Source organism: Cetorhinus maximus, chromosome 19, assembly GCF_964194155.1.
Source record: "Cetorhinus maximus chromosome 19, sCetMax3.hap1.1, whole genome shotgun sequence".
In the NCBI taxonomy this organism is placed as follows: domain Eukaryota; kingdom Metazoa; phylum Chordata; class Chondrichthyes; order Lamniformes; family Cetorhinidae; genus Cetorhinus; species Cetorhinus maximus.
In genome coordinates, this window is record NC_135897.1 from 92,909,976 (window position 1) to 92,923,173 (window position 13,198).

General features: G+C 45.9%; 1 protein-coding gene across 3 annotated transcripts in view; it reads left to right on the plus strand.

Annotated features, from left to right (window-relative positions):
* The window catches only part of LOC144694037 (TRAF2 and NCK-interacting protein kinase-like), a 242,556-nt gene that overhangs the window by 158,709 nt on the left and 70,649 nt on the right, over positions 1-13,198 (plus strand). For all 3 annotated transcript variants that reach the window (XM_078564386.1, XM_078564387.1, XM_078564388.1), the window contains exons 16-17: positions 1,374-1,565; positions 4,813-5,220. In XM_078564386.1, coding sequence (XP_078420512.1) covers positions 1,374-1,565; positions 4,813-5,220 — 600 coding nt within the window. The remainder of the gene's footprint in view (positions 1-1,373; positions 1,566-4,812; positions 5,221-13,198) is intronic.

Consider the following 13,198-nt stretch of genomic DNA (forward strand, 5'->3'; position numbering starts at 1 on the left):
ATCAGCGCACATCCTGACCCTGCATGCTGGCCCATGCCCTTGTCAACCTGTATTGATTTCCCAACTGTCAACTCCAAATGCACAGAATTCAAAATCTCTACCCTCGTTTACAACGGCACCTTCCAAACCTGCGACCTCTACCACTAGAAGGACAAGCGCAGCAAGTGCATGGGAACACCATGACACGGAAGTTTCCCTCCAAGTCACCCATCGTCCTGATTTGGAAATGTATCGCCGTTCCTTGACAATTGCTGGGTCAAAATCCTTGAACCCCCTCCCTAACAGCTCTGTGGGTCTACCTACAGCACATGGACTGTGGTAGTTCAAAAAGACAGCTCACCATCACCTTCTCAAGGCTAATAAGGGATGGGCAGTAAATGCTGGCCCAGCCAGCCATGCGCACATCCCAAGAATAAATTTAAGAAAAAAACTCCCTCCAGCCATCTGCTGTCCCAGGTTTGTAACCTGTTTGAAGCGATGGACCATGGCCTGTCCTCTAATCCTGAATCTCTTGCCTTATCCTGTTTTGTCCTCTTCGATCTGCTGTTGACTGTAGAACTGTCTCCATCTCTTCCCTCAATCCTGGAACTCTTCCTTAAGTTTTTTCCCTGTGTTTACATCTACTAAGACCTCCTCTAAATCAACCCCTTTAACCATGTCAGGGTGAACCATTTTGCCGTATGGTAGCCGTTCCTGTCTCCGAGTTGGAAGATTCTAGGTTTGGACACTGCTCCAGACAGTCCTGGCAAGTGGAGATCAGAGCTCTATCCTGGAATTCTGGGTTGCATTGCAGCTGAAAACTTATTTCCCATTGGTGTGGGGGCCAAGAAAACCTTCCGGACACATAGGATTAACTTCTCTATCCAATGGGAGTTGATGGTCTTGGCCACCATCCATGCTGTGATCCGCCAGACTGTTAATCAGCCAGCGAATCCTTCCAGTGCTTAACCCTATCCTCCAATATACATAAAATCTCCCTCCAATCTACAGTCAAGTGATTTACTGTCATTTTGTCAAGTTTAATCGCCTTTTTGTGTCATAGTCTCTACATGGCTCAAGTTATTGAAACTGCTGTGAAATTTGAACGAACTTTGTAGAATGTCAGTTTGCAAGAAAAGAAATAGAACTTAAAATCCAATTCGCACTAAAATGATGGGCCCCAAATCTGTTTGTTCTTGGTCGTGAAATTTGATGAATGTAATTGTGATGTGGGGTTTGATTTTAGCTCTAATTAGTTGGATGAAATTCTTGTACCTAGTGGAGGTTGAGAGATTTAGTAACCTCTACCATTGTAGAATAATGACCCCCATTTGTCCATAGTGAGTGTGGTGAAGGTTTAATGCACTGTCTTGTGTTTGGTCTCCGTCTGTAAGGAATACAAGCGGAAGCAGCTGGAGGAACAGCGTCAGGCGGAGCGACTACAACGGCAGCTACAGCAGGAACGAGCTTACCTGGTGTCTCTCCAGCAGCAGCAACAGCTGGAACCAAGGGCTGGTGAGAAGAAGCCACTTTACCACTACAAGGACAGTATGAACCCAACTGAGAAGCCAGCCTGGGCCAAAGAGGTATGCAATCTAACTGATATCTCTGGGATCAATCTGCGCAGGTCTGGAGTTTCCGTGTGCGTGCTGTCGGTCAGCGGAATGGGATTGGAGCTGATTATGCTGCCAATCTGTGGGTCAATCAGTTCCTTTCATTCCTCTTGGCTGATGGGGCCTCAAGGAGAGACTTCACCCGGTGACAGTAGTGGAGTGTAAAAGGCACAATCAAATATCATGTGCTTTGTGGAACCCAGAGGGACCGTGTTATGTAGCTGTAAGGAACTTCCAACTCCCTTTGGTGAACTGAGTCAGGAATGACTGCGTTCTCTGAAATATTCAGCACTTGGAAAGTCTTTCTCCAAATTGATTCCTCTCTCTCAACATCTTTCTTCTCTTCTATCTCTCCCCTCTCATCTTCCTCGCTTCTCCTCTCTCTCTATCCCTCCCTCCCCTCTCTCTCTCTCTTTCTTTCTCTCTCTTCCCTTCCTCCCTCCTCTCTTCTCCCCTTTCATTCTTTCTCTCTCTTCTCCACCCTCCCTCTTTCACCTCTTTCCCTCTCCTCCTCCCCCTCCTTTGCATTGTAAATTGTGAGGACAGTGTAGAACTTCAAAAGGACATAGACAAGTTGGTGGAATGGGCAGATAGGTGGCAGATGAATTTCAATGTGGAGAAGTGTGAGGTGATGTATTTTGGTAGGAAGAACATGGAGAGTCAATATAAAATAAGGGGTATAACTCTAAAGGGTGTGCAGAAGCTGAGGGGCCTCGATATATATGTGCGTAAGTCATTGAAGGTGGCAGGATAGGCGGAGAAAGCAGTTAATAAAGCATACAGCATTCTGGGCTTTATTAATAAGGGCATAGAGTACAAGAGCAAGGAGGTTATGCTGAGCTGATATAAAATATTAGACAGACCTCAGCTGGAGTATTGTGTCCAGTTCTGGGCGCCACATTGTAGGAAGGATGTGAACACATTGGAGAGAGTGCAGGAGAGGTTTACAAGAATGGTCCCAGGGATGAGAAACTTGAAGCTATGAGGATAGATTGGAGAAGTTGGGACTGTTCTCCTGGGAGAGAAGGCTTAGAGGAGATTTGATAGAGATATTCAAAATCATGAGAGGGCTGGACAGAGTAGATAGGGAGAAGCTCTTCCAACTCGTAAAAGGATCAAGAACGAGAGGGCACAGATTTAAAGTGATTTGCAAAAGGAGCGAATGTGACATGAGAAAAAACTTTCTCTCTCAGCGAGTGGTTAGGGTTTGGAATGCACGGCCTGGAAGTGTGGTGGAGGCAGGTTCAATTGAGGCATTCAAGAGGGTATTAGATGATTGTTTAAATAGAAACAATGTGCAGGGTCATGGGGAAAAGGAAGGAGAATGGCACCAAGTCATAATGCTCATTCGGAGAGCCAGTGCAGGCACAATGGGCCGAAAGGCCTCCTTCTGCATTATAACAATTCTGTGATTCCTCCTCCTCCTTTCCTCTTCCTCCATACATATCCGCCACCTCTGCACTCTCCTCCCTTTCCAAGATTCCCCTCCCTCCTCCTTTCCCCTTCCCCTCCTTCCTCCTTCTGTCTCTCTCTCTCTCTCTCTCCATTTTCCCTGGCCCCCCCGCCCCCCCCACTCTCTCTCCCCCCTTGTCTCTCTCCTCCCTCTATTTCTCACCCTCCCTCTCTCCTTTCTCTCTCTTCCCTCCACACCCCACCTCTCCCAATGTTTTCTCAGACATGTATAATAACCAACACGGAGGACAGGGAGGAGTCCTTCTCCCAGGCCTCTGTCAGTCCTGCCCATTGCTCTGAGTTTGAGCCCACGTCTGCTTGCCACATGCAGCTGAAGAGATGAAACTTCCTGGGGCTGTGTACGGAGTTTATTCAATGGGTAACTCAGACATTCAAACTCTCCTGAGCACCTTAGCTTTGGAGCAGGAAATTAACCCAAAAATCTGCCACTGTTCATCACCAACAACCTTCACCGGATCGACTGTGATTGCCGTGTGGTTGAATAGCCCATGAGGACTTTCAGGAAAAGATGGAAGGTAAGAAAAGAAGGAAAATGTCCTTAAAGTGTTTTGGCTGGTGATGCAAAGATGTCATTGCACTTCCCTGTGATTGGTTGAACCGTATAGGGTGCTGTCAGAATCCCTTTACTAGGGGGACATTTTGGCAATTCTAATTGGATATATTCCAGAAGGTTTCATCCCATGACCTCCAACTGTCCTGTCCCCTTCACTGGTCACCTAACATGTCAATCCTCACTGTACCGCCAATCAGAAAGCAAACTGACTCTTCATTATCCCATTGGACAATTTTTGACTGTCAGACAAAACGCCTTTTCACTCTCTCCAATATTCAGGGCTCAGAGGGCTCTCTTCTCCCCTGCACCCCACCTCTCCAAAGTTAATGTTTAACCTTATTAATGCCCCTTTGCCCTGGCAATTAGTCTTCAATTCCTGGAGACTCCAGGGTTATCCTGGCGGGTCGCCCGCCCTAACAGGGAAGATGATGTTTCTTCAATGGATGGATTCACTGACCTGAATTTAGACTATGCATAACCAGGAAGGAAGGCAGGTCTTTGCTAAGGCTGAGAATCTCAGCCAGAAGGGAGTGGGTGCTCAGCTGGAGTTGACTTGTAGAGTAGCCATGATCTGATTGAATGATAGAACAGGCTCAAGGGGCTGAATGGCTCATTATCCTTCTGTTGTCCCTGACTTCATATACACCAGTGACCAGCTCACAATGCAGACACACCAATATGTAGCTTCTGCAAGTGATAGTAGCCCCCAACTCTGATTGGGCTGTATTGTGGGCCATTTCATTGCGCAAATTCCCGGCTCCACCAGCCCCGCTCCCAAAATGACCCCTGATCACCAACATATCCACTGGTCAGAATGGTGGCTACAATTCTTGATTATTTCAAGACTCTGATTGATGGATTTTTGTTGGGAACATGTATTTAGAATTATGAAACCAAGGTAGATAAATGGAGTTAAGATACGGTTCAATCATGGTCTAATAGCATGGTAGAACAGGTTCAAGGTGCTGAATGGCCTCCCCTTGCTTCTATGTTAGGAGGGAAGTACTTCTTATTCACGGTAAGAGCCCCCTGGTTTATTGACGTGTCCCCATCACAGGTGATGCATCTGGTGTCAGCCATGTCTGGCCAATATGAAATATGTGGAGACTTGTTCTAACGTCGTTCTGGTTTTTATCCCAGGTAGGTGTGAGCTGCCTTTGTTTTTGAACAAATAATTCTGTCATCCAAACCCAGGTACAGAAACGATCGCTCAGTAATTCTCCCCGACGCCCATCCAAACAGGAACTGCCTTCCACTAAGTGGCCATCGTCAAATGACGTCTCCGACCAGCGTCCCGCTCATCAATCAGTTCACCAGCCGAATTCCGACCAACACCTCCAGGCTCCCAGATTCCTTCCCTCCGCCCTGATCAATGGACGAGGCTCACACCAAGCAACGGCTGTGCAGGACTCCAATCAACCTTTGGCTGGACCGGCCCACCCCCATACCCGAGTGGAAGACAAGCAGAAGTCACGTGCCCCCAGAGCCTCCCTGAAGGACCAGGCCGGGCAGGCGCAATCGCGGGGACGGTTACTGGCCAAACAACATCTGCCCCAGGAGCTGACCTTTGAGTTTGGACCTAACGGAGTGGTGAAAAAGAGTGTAAACGACTCCATTTCAAATCCACCAGGGAATTCAGATGAATACATCTTTACATTTTGTCAAAGTGGGGTTGTTAGGAAAAGGAAGAGGAAGTCAGCAGCTAAAGTTGAAGGACCCTCATATTACAGATTCACAATGAAGGCAAATGGGGTGGTAGAGAAGGTTCCAGAGACCCCCATAATAAGAGTGGATCCTGATTATGATAGACAGATCTCTGAAGAGGCAACAATCAATGAGGGAGGGAGTAGGCCATCCTCACCATATTCTGTTCATGCCTCCCTCTCTCCGACATCTTCTCTTAGCCTGTCCCCAGATTCTTCTGAGGGCTATTTGTGTCATTCTTCCCCAGCCTCTCTTTTAACGGAAGTGATGAAAGTTGAATCTCGAGCGAATTCTGCTAATGGAGGATTCAGTCTGAAGGTCCCTCAGCCCAGCCATTTGCTGTCCTTAAAAAAGATGGCCAGCACCCCCGATATTGCTGGCATTGGCTCCTCTTCTTCCACTCATCTTGCTTCTCCTAAGCTCTGTCGCTCGAGATCTGCTCGTTTTCTTTCCGCTGACAATAACTATCGTAATTCCCCCATTCCCTTTGACCGCCTGCACCACGGTGTTTCCTCAGACTGGTCTCCCTGCCATTCCCCAGAGCTTTCCCTTTCCCGCAGCTTCCCCAGCTATCATGGCACACACATGCCTTTTCCTACTCATTCTTCCTTGGAGGAATTGTCAAACATTTCCTCGCACAGTCCTTCCTTGAGGAAGCTAATAACAGACAGCCCAACTTTACCTCACGAGTCCGAAAACCTCAAGAACAAAATGCGCCACACTCCAATAATCAGATTGGAAATTGAGCCGGACAGGTGTCCAGAGAGGAGGAAAAATAACCCCTACCCCCAATCAGCAGGTAGCTCAATGAATGGTAACTGGTGGTCCTCCCTTTCACCTCCAGAAATCTTTGCAGAGTCCTCTTTATCTCGATCTTGCCCTGAGGCTGTTTTCAGACAAGTGCAGATTGCTGATCTCCCAAATGCCGCCGTTCAGTTCTGAAAACAGTTATTTGTAAGTCCCAACTTAATGCCGCCCAAGGTCTGACACCTCTCAACAAGGGAGTCTGACACCTCTCAACAAACAGTCTTTAACTCCATATGGACCTTCACAGACCAGTTAACCTAATAAACGTAGCTTGTTAGTCCCCCAATCATATCCATGAGGGTCTCCAAAATGCTTTCGACATAATTCTCATGATAACTTACCTTCTTGTGCTAAAGACCAACTCTTCTGGGCATGGGGAGCTTTGCTCATAATTCTTGTCTCCTCCTACGCTCACCCCCCAACCCCACCCTCCTCCCCGCCCGCCTGGTTTGTGGTCTGGTCACGCTCAAGGTGCTCCTCCTCCACTCAGTAGTGACACTTGTATTTTCCTAAACAACCTCTCTTACTATGGTTTCAGTTCTTACTCAACTTCTGATTGCACTGATGGTTCAGTGAGCTCCTGCTTCGGTCAGACCCCAGCCAACTTTCTTCATAATCCCCCAAGCATCTGATACATCCCCTACCTGTTCATGAGCCAGGCGAGTCCCAGTATATTGGCACCGGCGAAATTTACTGAATCCACCCAGTGAATGCACAGAACAGTCATAGATGCTTATTCCAATGTCCCGTGCTCTGGTGACATCTATCTTAAAGTAGACCCCTTTTCCTGTTTTATAAACTGCTATTTGGAGTTAAAACCTTTGGGCTGAGGAAGGGAAGGCTCAACGTAAAAGATGATTCTTTCCACATGTAGAGAAACAATTATTTCCATTTCTATTTCTATAGCCCCTCTCACAACCTCAGGATGTCCCAAACCAGCCAATGAAGTACTTTTAAAGTGTAGTAGCTGTTGTAATATAGGAAATGTGGCAGCCAATTTACACATGGCAAGCTCCCACAAACAACAATGTGATAATGACCAGATCACCTGTTTTAGTGATGTCGATTGCGGGATTAATATTGGCCAGGACACTGGGGATAAGTCCCCTGCTGCTCTACAAAATGGTGTCATCTTTTGCGTCCACCTGAGAGAGTTGATGGGGCCTTGGTTTAATGTCTCAACAGAAAGACATTGGCTGGAATTTTCCAGCCCCTCATGTTGGTGTGATCTTCCAGTCCTGCCAATGTGAATGGAGATTTCAATGGCTCGTCGCTGGGGAACCCGCTGTGAGGGGGTACTGCAAAATTCCGGCCATTACCTCTGACAGCACAGCACTCCCTCAGTACTGCATCGGAGTGTCAGCCTGGATTATGTGCTCAAGGCTCTGGAGTGGGTCTTGAAGCCATGATGAGGGTGCTCCCATCTGAGCCACGGCTGACAAAAATGTTAGCCGAAATTAGGTTAACTCTCACTTTTGTTCCTTCCTCTTTTCTCCTGAAGTTGCTAATTCCTGCACCTAACCAGTTCACAGGAGTTGACAGACAGTCTTCAACATACCAATGAAACCTTTCCCCACTATTTCCAGTGCCCTATCCCAATGTGAATTCCCTGGTTCCCAAGAATAGATTGCCCCATCACCAAAAAGTAAAAGTAAATCTAGCAAATGGTTTCCTTGCTATAATAAAGTAAATCTTCTAGCAACAATAACATAACATTTCATTTGAACTGAGGGAGAGTCAAGAGAGGCCTTGCTTTACATCATATTGAGTTTTTACAACACAGAAACAGGCCATTTGACCCAACTGGTTATGATCCACACAAGCCTTATCTCACCCTATCAGCATATCCTTTCATTCCTTTCTCACTCATGTGGTATTGGCTTTTTCCCTCCAATACATCTGTACTGTTTGCCTCAACTGCTCCATGTGGTGTTGAGTTTCTTCTGAGCTCCTGACTGAATTTATTAGTGACTATCTTATATTTATGGTCATTTGTTCAAGAGAAGACATTTCCATTTATGGGAGAGTCTATATCTACCCTATCAAACCCATTCATAATCTTAAAGACTTCTCATCAAGTCATCTATTGGCCTTCTCTTTTCTAGAAAAAAGGGACCCATCCTTTCAGTCCCAGGCTGTTGTAGCATCACAACATTGAATGTTCTGTGCAGCCATGAGATCCAACTTTTGTCAGTATTACTTCTGAATAAGCAACAAGTTGTCCATGGGTATGTGTTTGGCTGTTTCATTACTTTTCTTGCTCCCCCCAAAAATGTTGCAGATTTCTTGAGAATGCCATGCGTCCAAGATTATTATATAACCATCTTTATGTTAAAGTTGAGTGTTACCTGATGTCTTGTGGCCCATTCTGCACATCCCTTGCTTTTCAACTGTCCTGCTAAGCGTGAGTGTTCACGTTTTGGTTAAGCATGATGTGAAGAGATGGGGTGGGACACATTTACCTCCTGTTGCTGTGTCCCCACTTTACAGTTGGTGCTTGAGGTTCCTTGGTGCTTTGCCTGTCTTATTGCTTAAAACCAGTGCTCAAAAATTCCAAACCATAAGTAGAATGGTGGCCACTATTTTGGAGGTCATCTCTTAGATCGTGGAGGAGACATGGGAAATGGGAGACTCTATCTAGGACAAGATTATTCCCACTCATTTGTCTTTTCCAGTACTGTTTTGAACATTCTGCTCTTTGGCCCTTTCTCTTTCTGTTGGCTCTTTTCTGTTTGAGCGGCAAGATTCTCTTGCTGCTCTGGAGCAGCATTGTCACAGAAAACCACCTGTGTACTTCTCTCTTCTGTGTCACTGTGGCTCCACTCTCTAACCACACCACTCTCCTCAAAATTCTCTAACAAGTTCACACAACAGAACGACCACAGGATACATATTCCAGGACTCTGCATTAATCAACAATGACAGCACTTTGCCCAGCACAAATCACTTTTAGTTATCAGATCTCTCAAGGGACAGGACAGTTTCTGAAATCACAAAGGGAACCCCCATGCACCTTAGGAAAATAGTTAGAGCTTTATCTGTTCGGTAGTCAATAGTTTGGGATAGCATTGAACAGCAGTGGTGGAAATTTGTATGAACAAGAGACCTTAGATGCCCAAGAAAGAGAGTGTGGGCTTATCTGAAACTCCACAAGATTGCACCAGAACATGATGTATTCAACAGAAATATGACATTTTAAGATTAGTAGACATTGGAACTGAAAACAGGCATTCAAATCTGGCATTATTCCTTTTAGAATCTAGTCTGATTTCTCCCCTTTTCACTTTGTTCCCTAGCAACAGCAGAAACTGTTTGAGGGACACCAACAGCTCTCACCACCCAGTATACTTCATAAGTTGCCACTCATTATTACATCAATCTTCACAATCAGTTCAAGGCCTAAGTTGGCCCTTCCAGCCAACATCATTGGATGTCGATCAAAAGCAGAGCTTTAAGATCCATAACTCCTCCCCCCCACCCTTCTCCAGTCCAGAGACACTTGAGGCCAGTTTTATTTGACATATTACTGGCCCTGGTTGGCTTCGCTAACTCAAGCCACAGCAGGAATTGAACTGGAGACATGAATGACCCAGTTCCAACTGATGGTCCATCACCTACTGCACTAACTGCTTCCTTGTCTGCCATTGTTTCTACTTAAGCGGACATTAAAGATCAAGCTTGCTTTTCTATAGTGCCTCTCACAAAGTCAGAAGATCCCAAGGTGCTCACCAGCCAATGATGGACTCTTTGAAGGGACAATCATTGTTGTGGTGTTGGGGAAACATGGCAGCCAATTTGTGCACACCAAGTTCCCACAACTGAGGGAAATTACCAGTTTCTGTTTTTTTGTAATATTGGTTAAGGGATAAATGTCTCAGGACACCAGCGAGAACTCCTCTGCTCTCCTTCAAAGAGCAGTGAGGGATCCTTTCATCCGTCCAAGAGTGCAGCCTTTGTATTGATTTTAATCTCACTAGTTCAGTGACAATTTTAGTGGTACCTTCAGTACCCATTCACTCCCTTCCCCTGTCATATTCATTCCATTAAAACTCCATTGCCAGTGACATGAGAATTTCCCAGTTGCAGTTCTCGTCTCTGTCTACCAATCTTCAGGCTCTTCAGCGTAGACATATTTCTGATGGCATCTTTGTACTTTTCCCTATTTACTGTTGTACTAATACCTGTACTCCTGCACTTGGGACTTCATCATTGGTGATACTAATTTGAGAATAACGAGCTACGTAGAACCATGAAATACATGGAGCTCACAGCATGTTAGAAAGGTGCTGAATGTGAACCTCCAATAGGAGCTGGAAGTGAATCTCAAAGTTTCATTCATTGTAAACCAACTAGAATCTGCTTCAACACAACTATTTTCCATTTCCATACAACGCCTCTAACCTGGTAGAACGTCCCAAGGCATTTCACAGTCAAAATTTAACACCTAGCCATATAAAGGCGATATTAAGACAAGCATCCAAAGAGGTAGATTCACTTCACCTACAAAGGAGCATCTTAAAGGACGGGAGAGAGATGGAAAGGTTTAGGGAGCCAACACTGGGGGAATGCAGGTTTTAGGGCTGGAGGAGGTTTTAGAGAGATGGCAAGGGAAAGACCAGGGATTAGATTAGAAAGTTAATGGTTGGAAAAATGGTCAAATGGCAAATTGGTTGTCATTTATCTCTTTATAATATATTTTATGCAGCTCAGCAGTTGTCCTGTTCTAGTTCTGATGAATATTCTTCCTTGCATTGACTGCTCAGTGAGGGTACCACTTGAATTGTGGGAGGGAATCTGAGGTGAATCATAAAATAATAATTATATTGATGGCAGGCTAGGTTTTGAAAGTCTGTAGGTTGCAACAGGATAAGTAAGTGAAGGGGGGCAAGGGGTCAGACTTCTTCAGCACAACCTCCCAAACCCCTGACCTCACCCTCCAGAGGGACAAAGGCAGCAGGTGCATGGCAACACCGTCACCTCCAAGTTCCCCTCCAAATCACACACCATCCTGTCTGGGACATTTATCACCCATTCCTTCATGGTCACGGGATCAAATCCCTGGAACGCTCCACCTGTCAACACTGTGGGTGTACCTTTACCACACGGACTGCAGTGGTTCAAAGGGACAGCTGGCCAGCACCTTCTTGAGGGCAATTAGGGATGGGCAACAACACATGTCAGAAATCAACAAAAAAAAAAAGAACTTGAGGCCCTGGGAAGCAATGAGTTATAGGAGGCAATGGTCTTTCCCAATCCGATTTCTCAAATAGTAAAGGAAGGGGCAAGAATTTGGAGACCATTTCAAACTGCCGAGGGACTTTTCCCTAAATTGTTCTTCCAAAACATTTGATGGTATGGGATGTGAATAAGAAATGGAAATGTTTTTGATCTGAATGAAAAGGCAGCTTTATTCTGCCAATGCTACCAGATACTTCCAGTCCCAAAGAAGGTCATCTCAGCCTCTGCATGAGCAGAAAGCACTAGAACTACTTTATACTACGTATTTTGTACCAATTTCCTCCTTGCTGACATTTTTAATATTAAACACTAATTCTGGAGTCAGTCAAAACTGCCGAGTCTCTATATCCTCCTGAGTCCTCATCACACAGATGCCAGTCCAAAAGCTATGCAATATCAAGAAATGGCTGAAGGCACTGGATACTGCAAACGCTCTGGGCCTTGACAACATCCCGACAGTAGTACTGAAGACTTGTGCTCCAGAACTTGCTGCGCCCCTAGCCAAGTATTCCAGCAGAGCTACAACACTCACATCTATCCTGAAAATTAGCTAGGTATGTCCTGTCCACAAAAAACATGGACAAATCCAGTCTGGCCAAATACTGCCCCTGCAGCCTACTCTCAATCATCAGCAAGGTGGTAAAAGGCATTGGTGACAATGCTCTCAAGCAGCACTCACTCAGCAATAACCTGTTCACTGACGATCAGTTTGTGTTCTGCCAGGGCAACTCAGCTCCAGATCTCATTACAGCCTTGGTCCAAACATGGGCAAAAGAGCTGAATTCCAGAGGTGGTAGTAACTGCCCTTGACATCAAGGCAGCATTTGACTGAGTGTGGTATTAAGAAGCCCGTGCAAAACTGGAGTCAATGGGAATCAGGGGGAAAACCCTCCACTAGTTGGAGTCATCCCTAGCACAAAGGAAGATGGTTGTGGTCATTGGAGGTCAATCACCTCAGCTCCAGGACATCACTGCAGGAGTTCCTCAGGGTAGTGTCCTAGGCCCAGTCGTCTTCAGCTGCTTCATCAATGACCTTCCCTCCATCATAAGGTCAGAAGTGGGGATGTTCGCTGATGATGACTGCACAATGTTCAGCACCGTTCACGACTCCTCAGATACTGAAGCAGTCCATGTCCAAATGCAGCAAGACCTGGACAATATCCAGGCTTGGGCTGATAAGTGGCAAGTAACATTCACGCCACACAAGTGCCAGGCAATGACCATCTCCAACAAGTCTAAACATCTCTCCTTGACATTCAATGGCATTACCATTATTAAATCCATTGATATCCTGGTTAGTACTGTTGAGCAGAAATTTAACAGGACCAGCTACATAAATACTATGGTTAGAAGAATGGGTCAGAGTCTGGGTATTCTGCATTGTGTGACTAACTTGCTGACTCTCCATAGCCTGTCCACCATCTACAAGGCACAAGTCAGGAGTGTGATGGAATACTCTCCACTTGCCTGGATGAGTGCAGTTCCCACAAAACTCAGGAAGCTTGAAACCACCTAGGAGAAAGCAGCCCACTGATCAGCACCATACCCATCACCTTAAACATTCACTCCCTCCACCACTGATGCACAGTAGCAGCAGTGTGTACCATCTACAAGATACACTGCAGAAACTCACCAAAGCTTCCTCAAAGGATCCTTCCAAACCCACGACCACTAACACCTAGAAGGACAAGGGCAGCAGACACATGGGAACACCACCACCTGGAAGTTCCCCTTCAAGTCACTCACCATCCTGACTTGGAAATATATCGCCGTTCCTTCACTGTGGCTGGGTCAAAATCCTGGAACTCCCTCCCTAACAGCACTGTGGGTG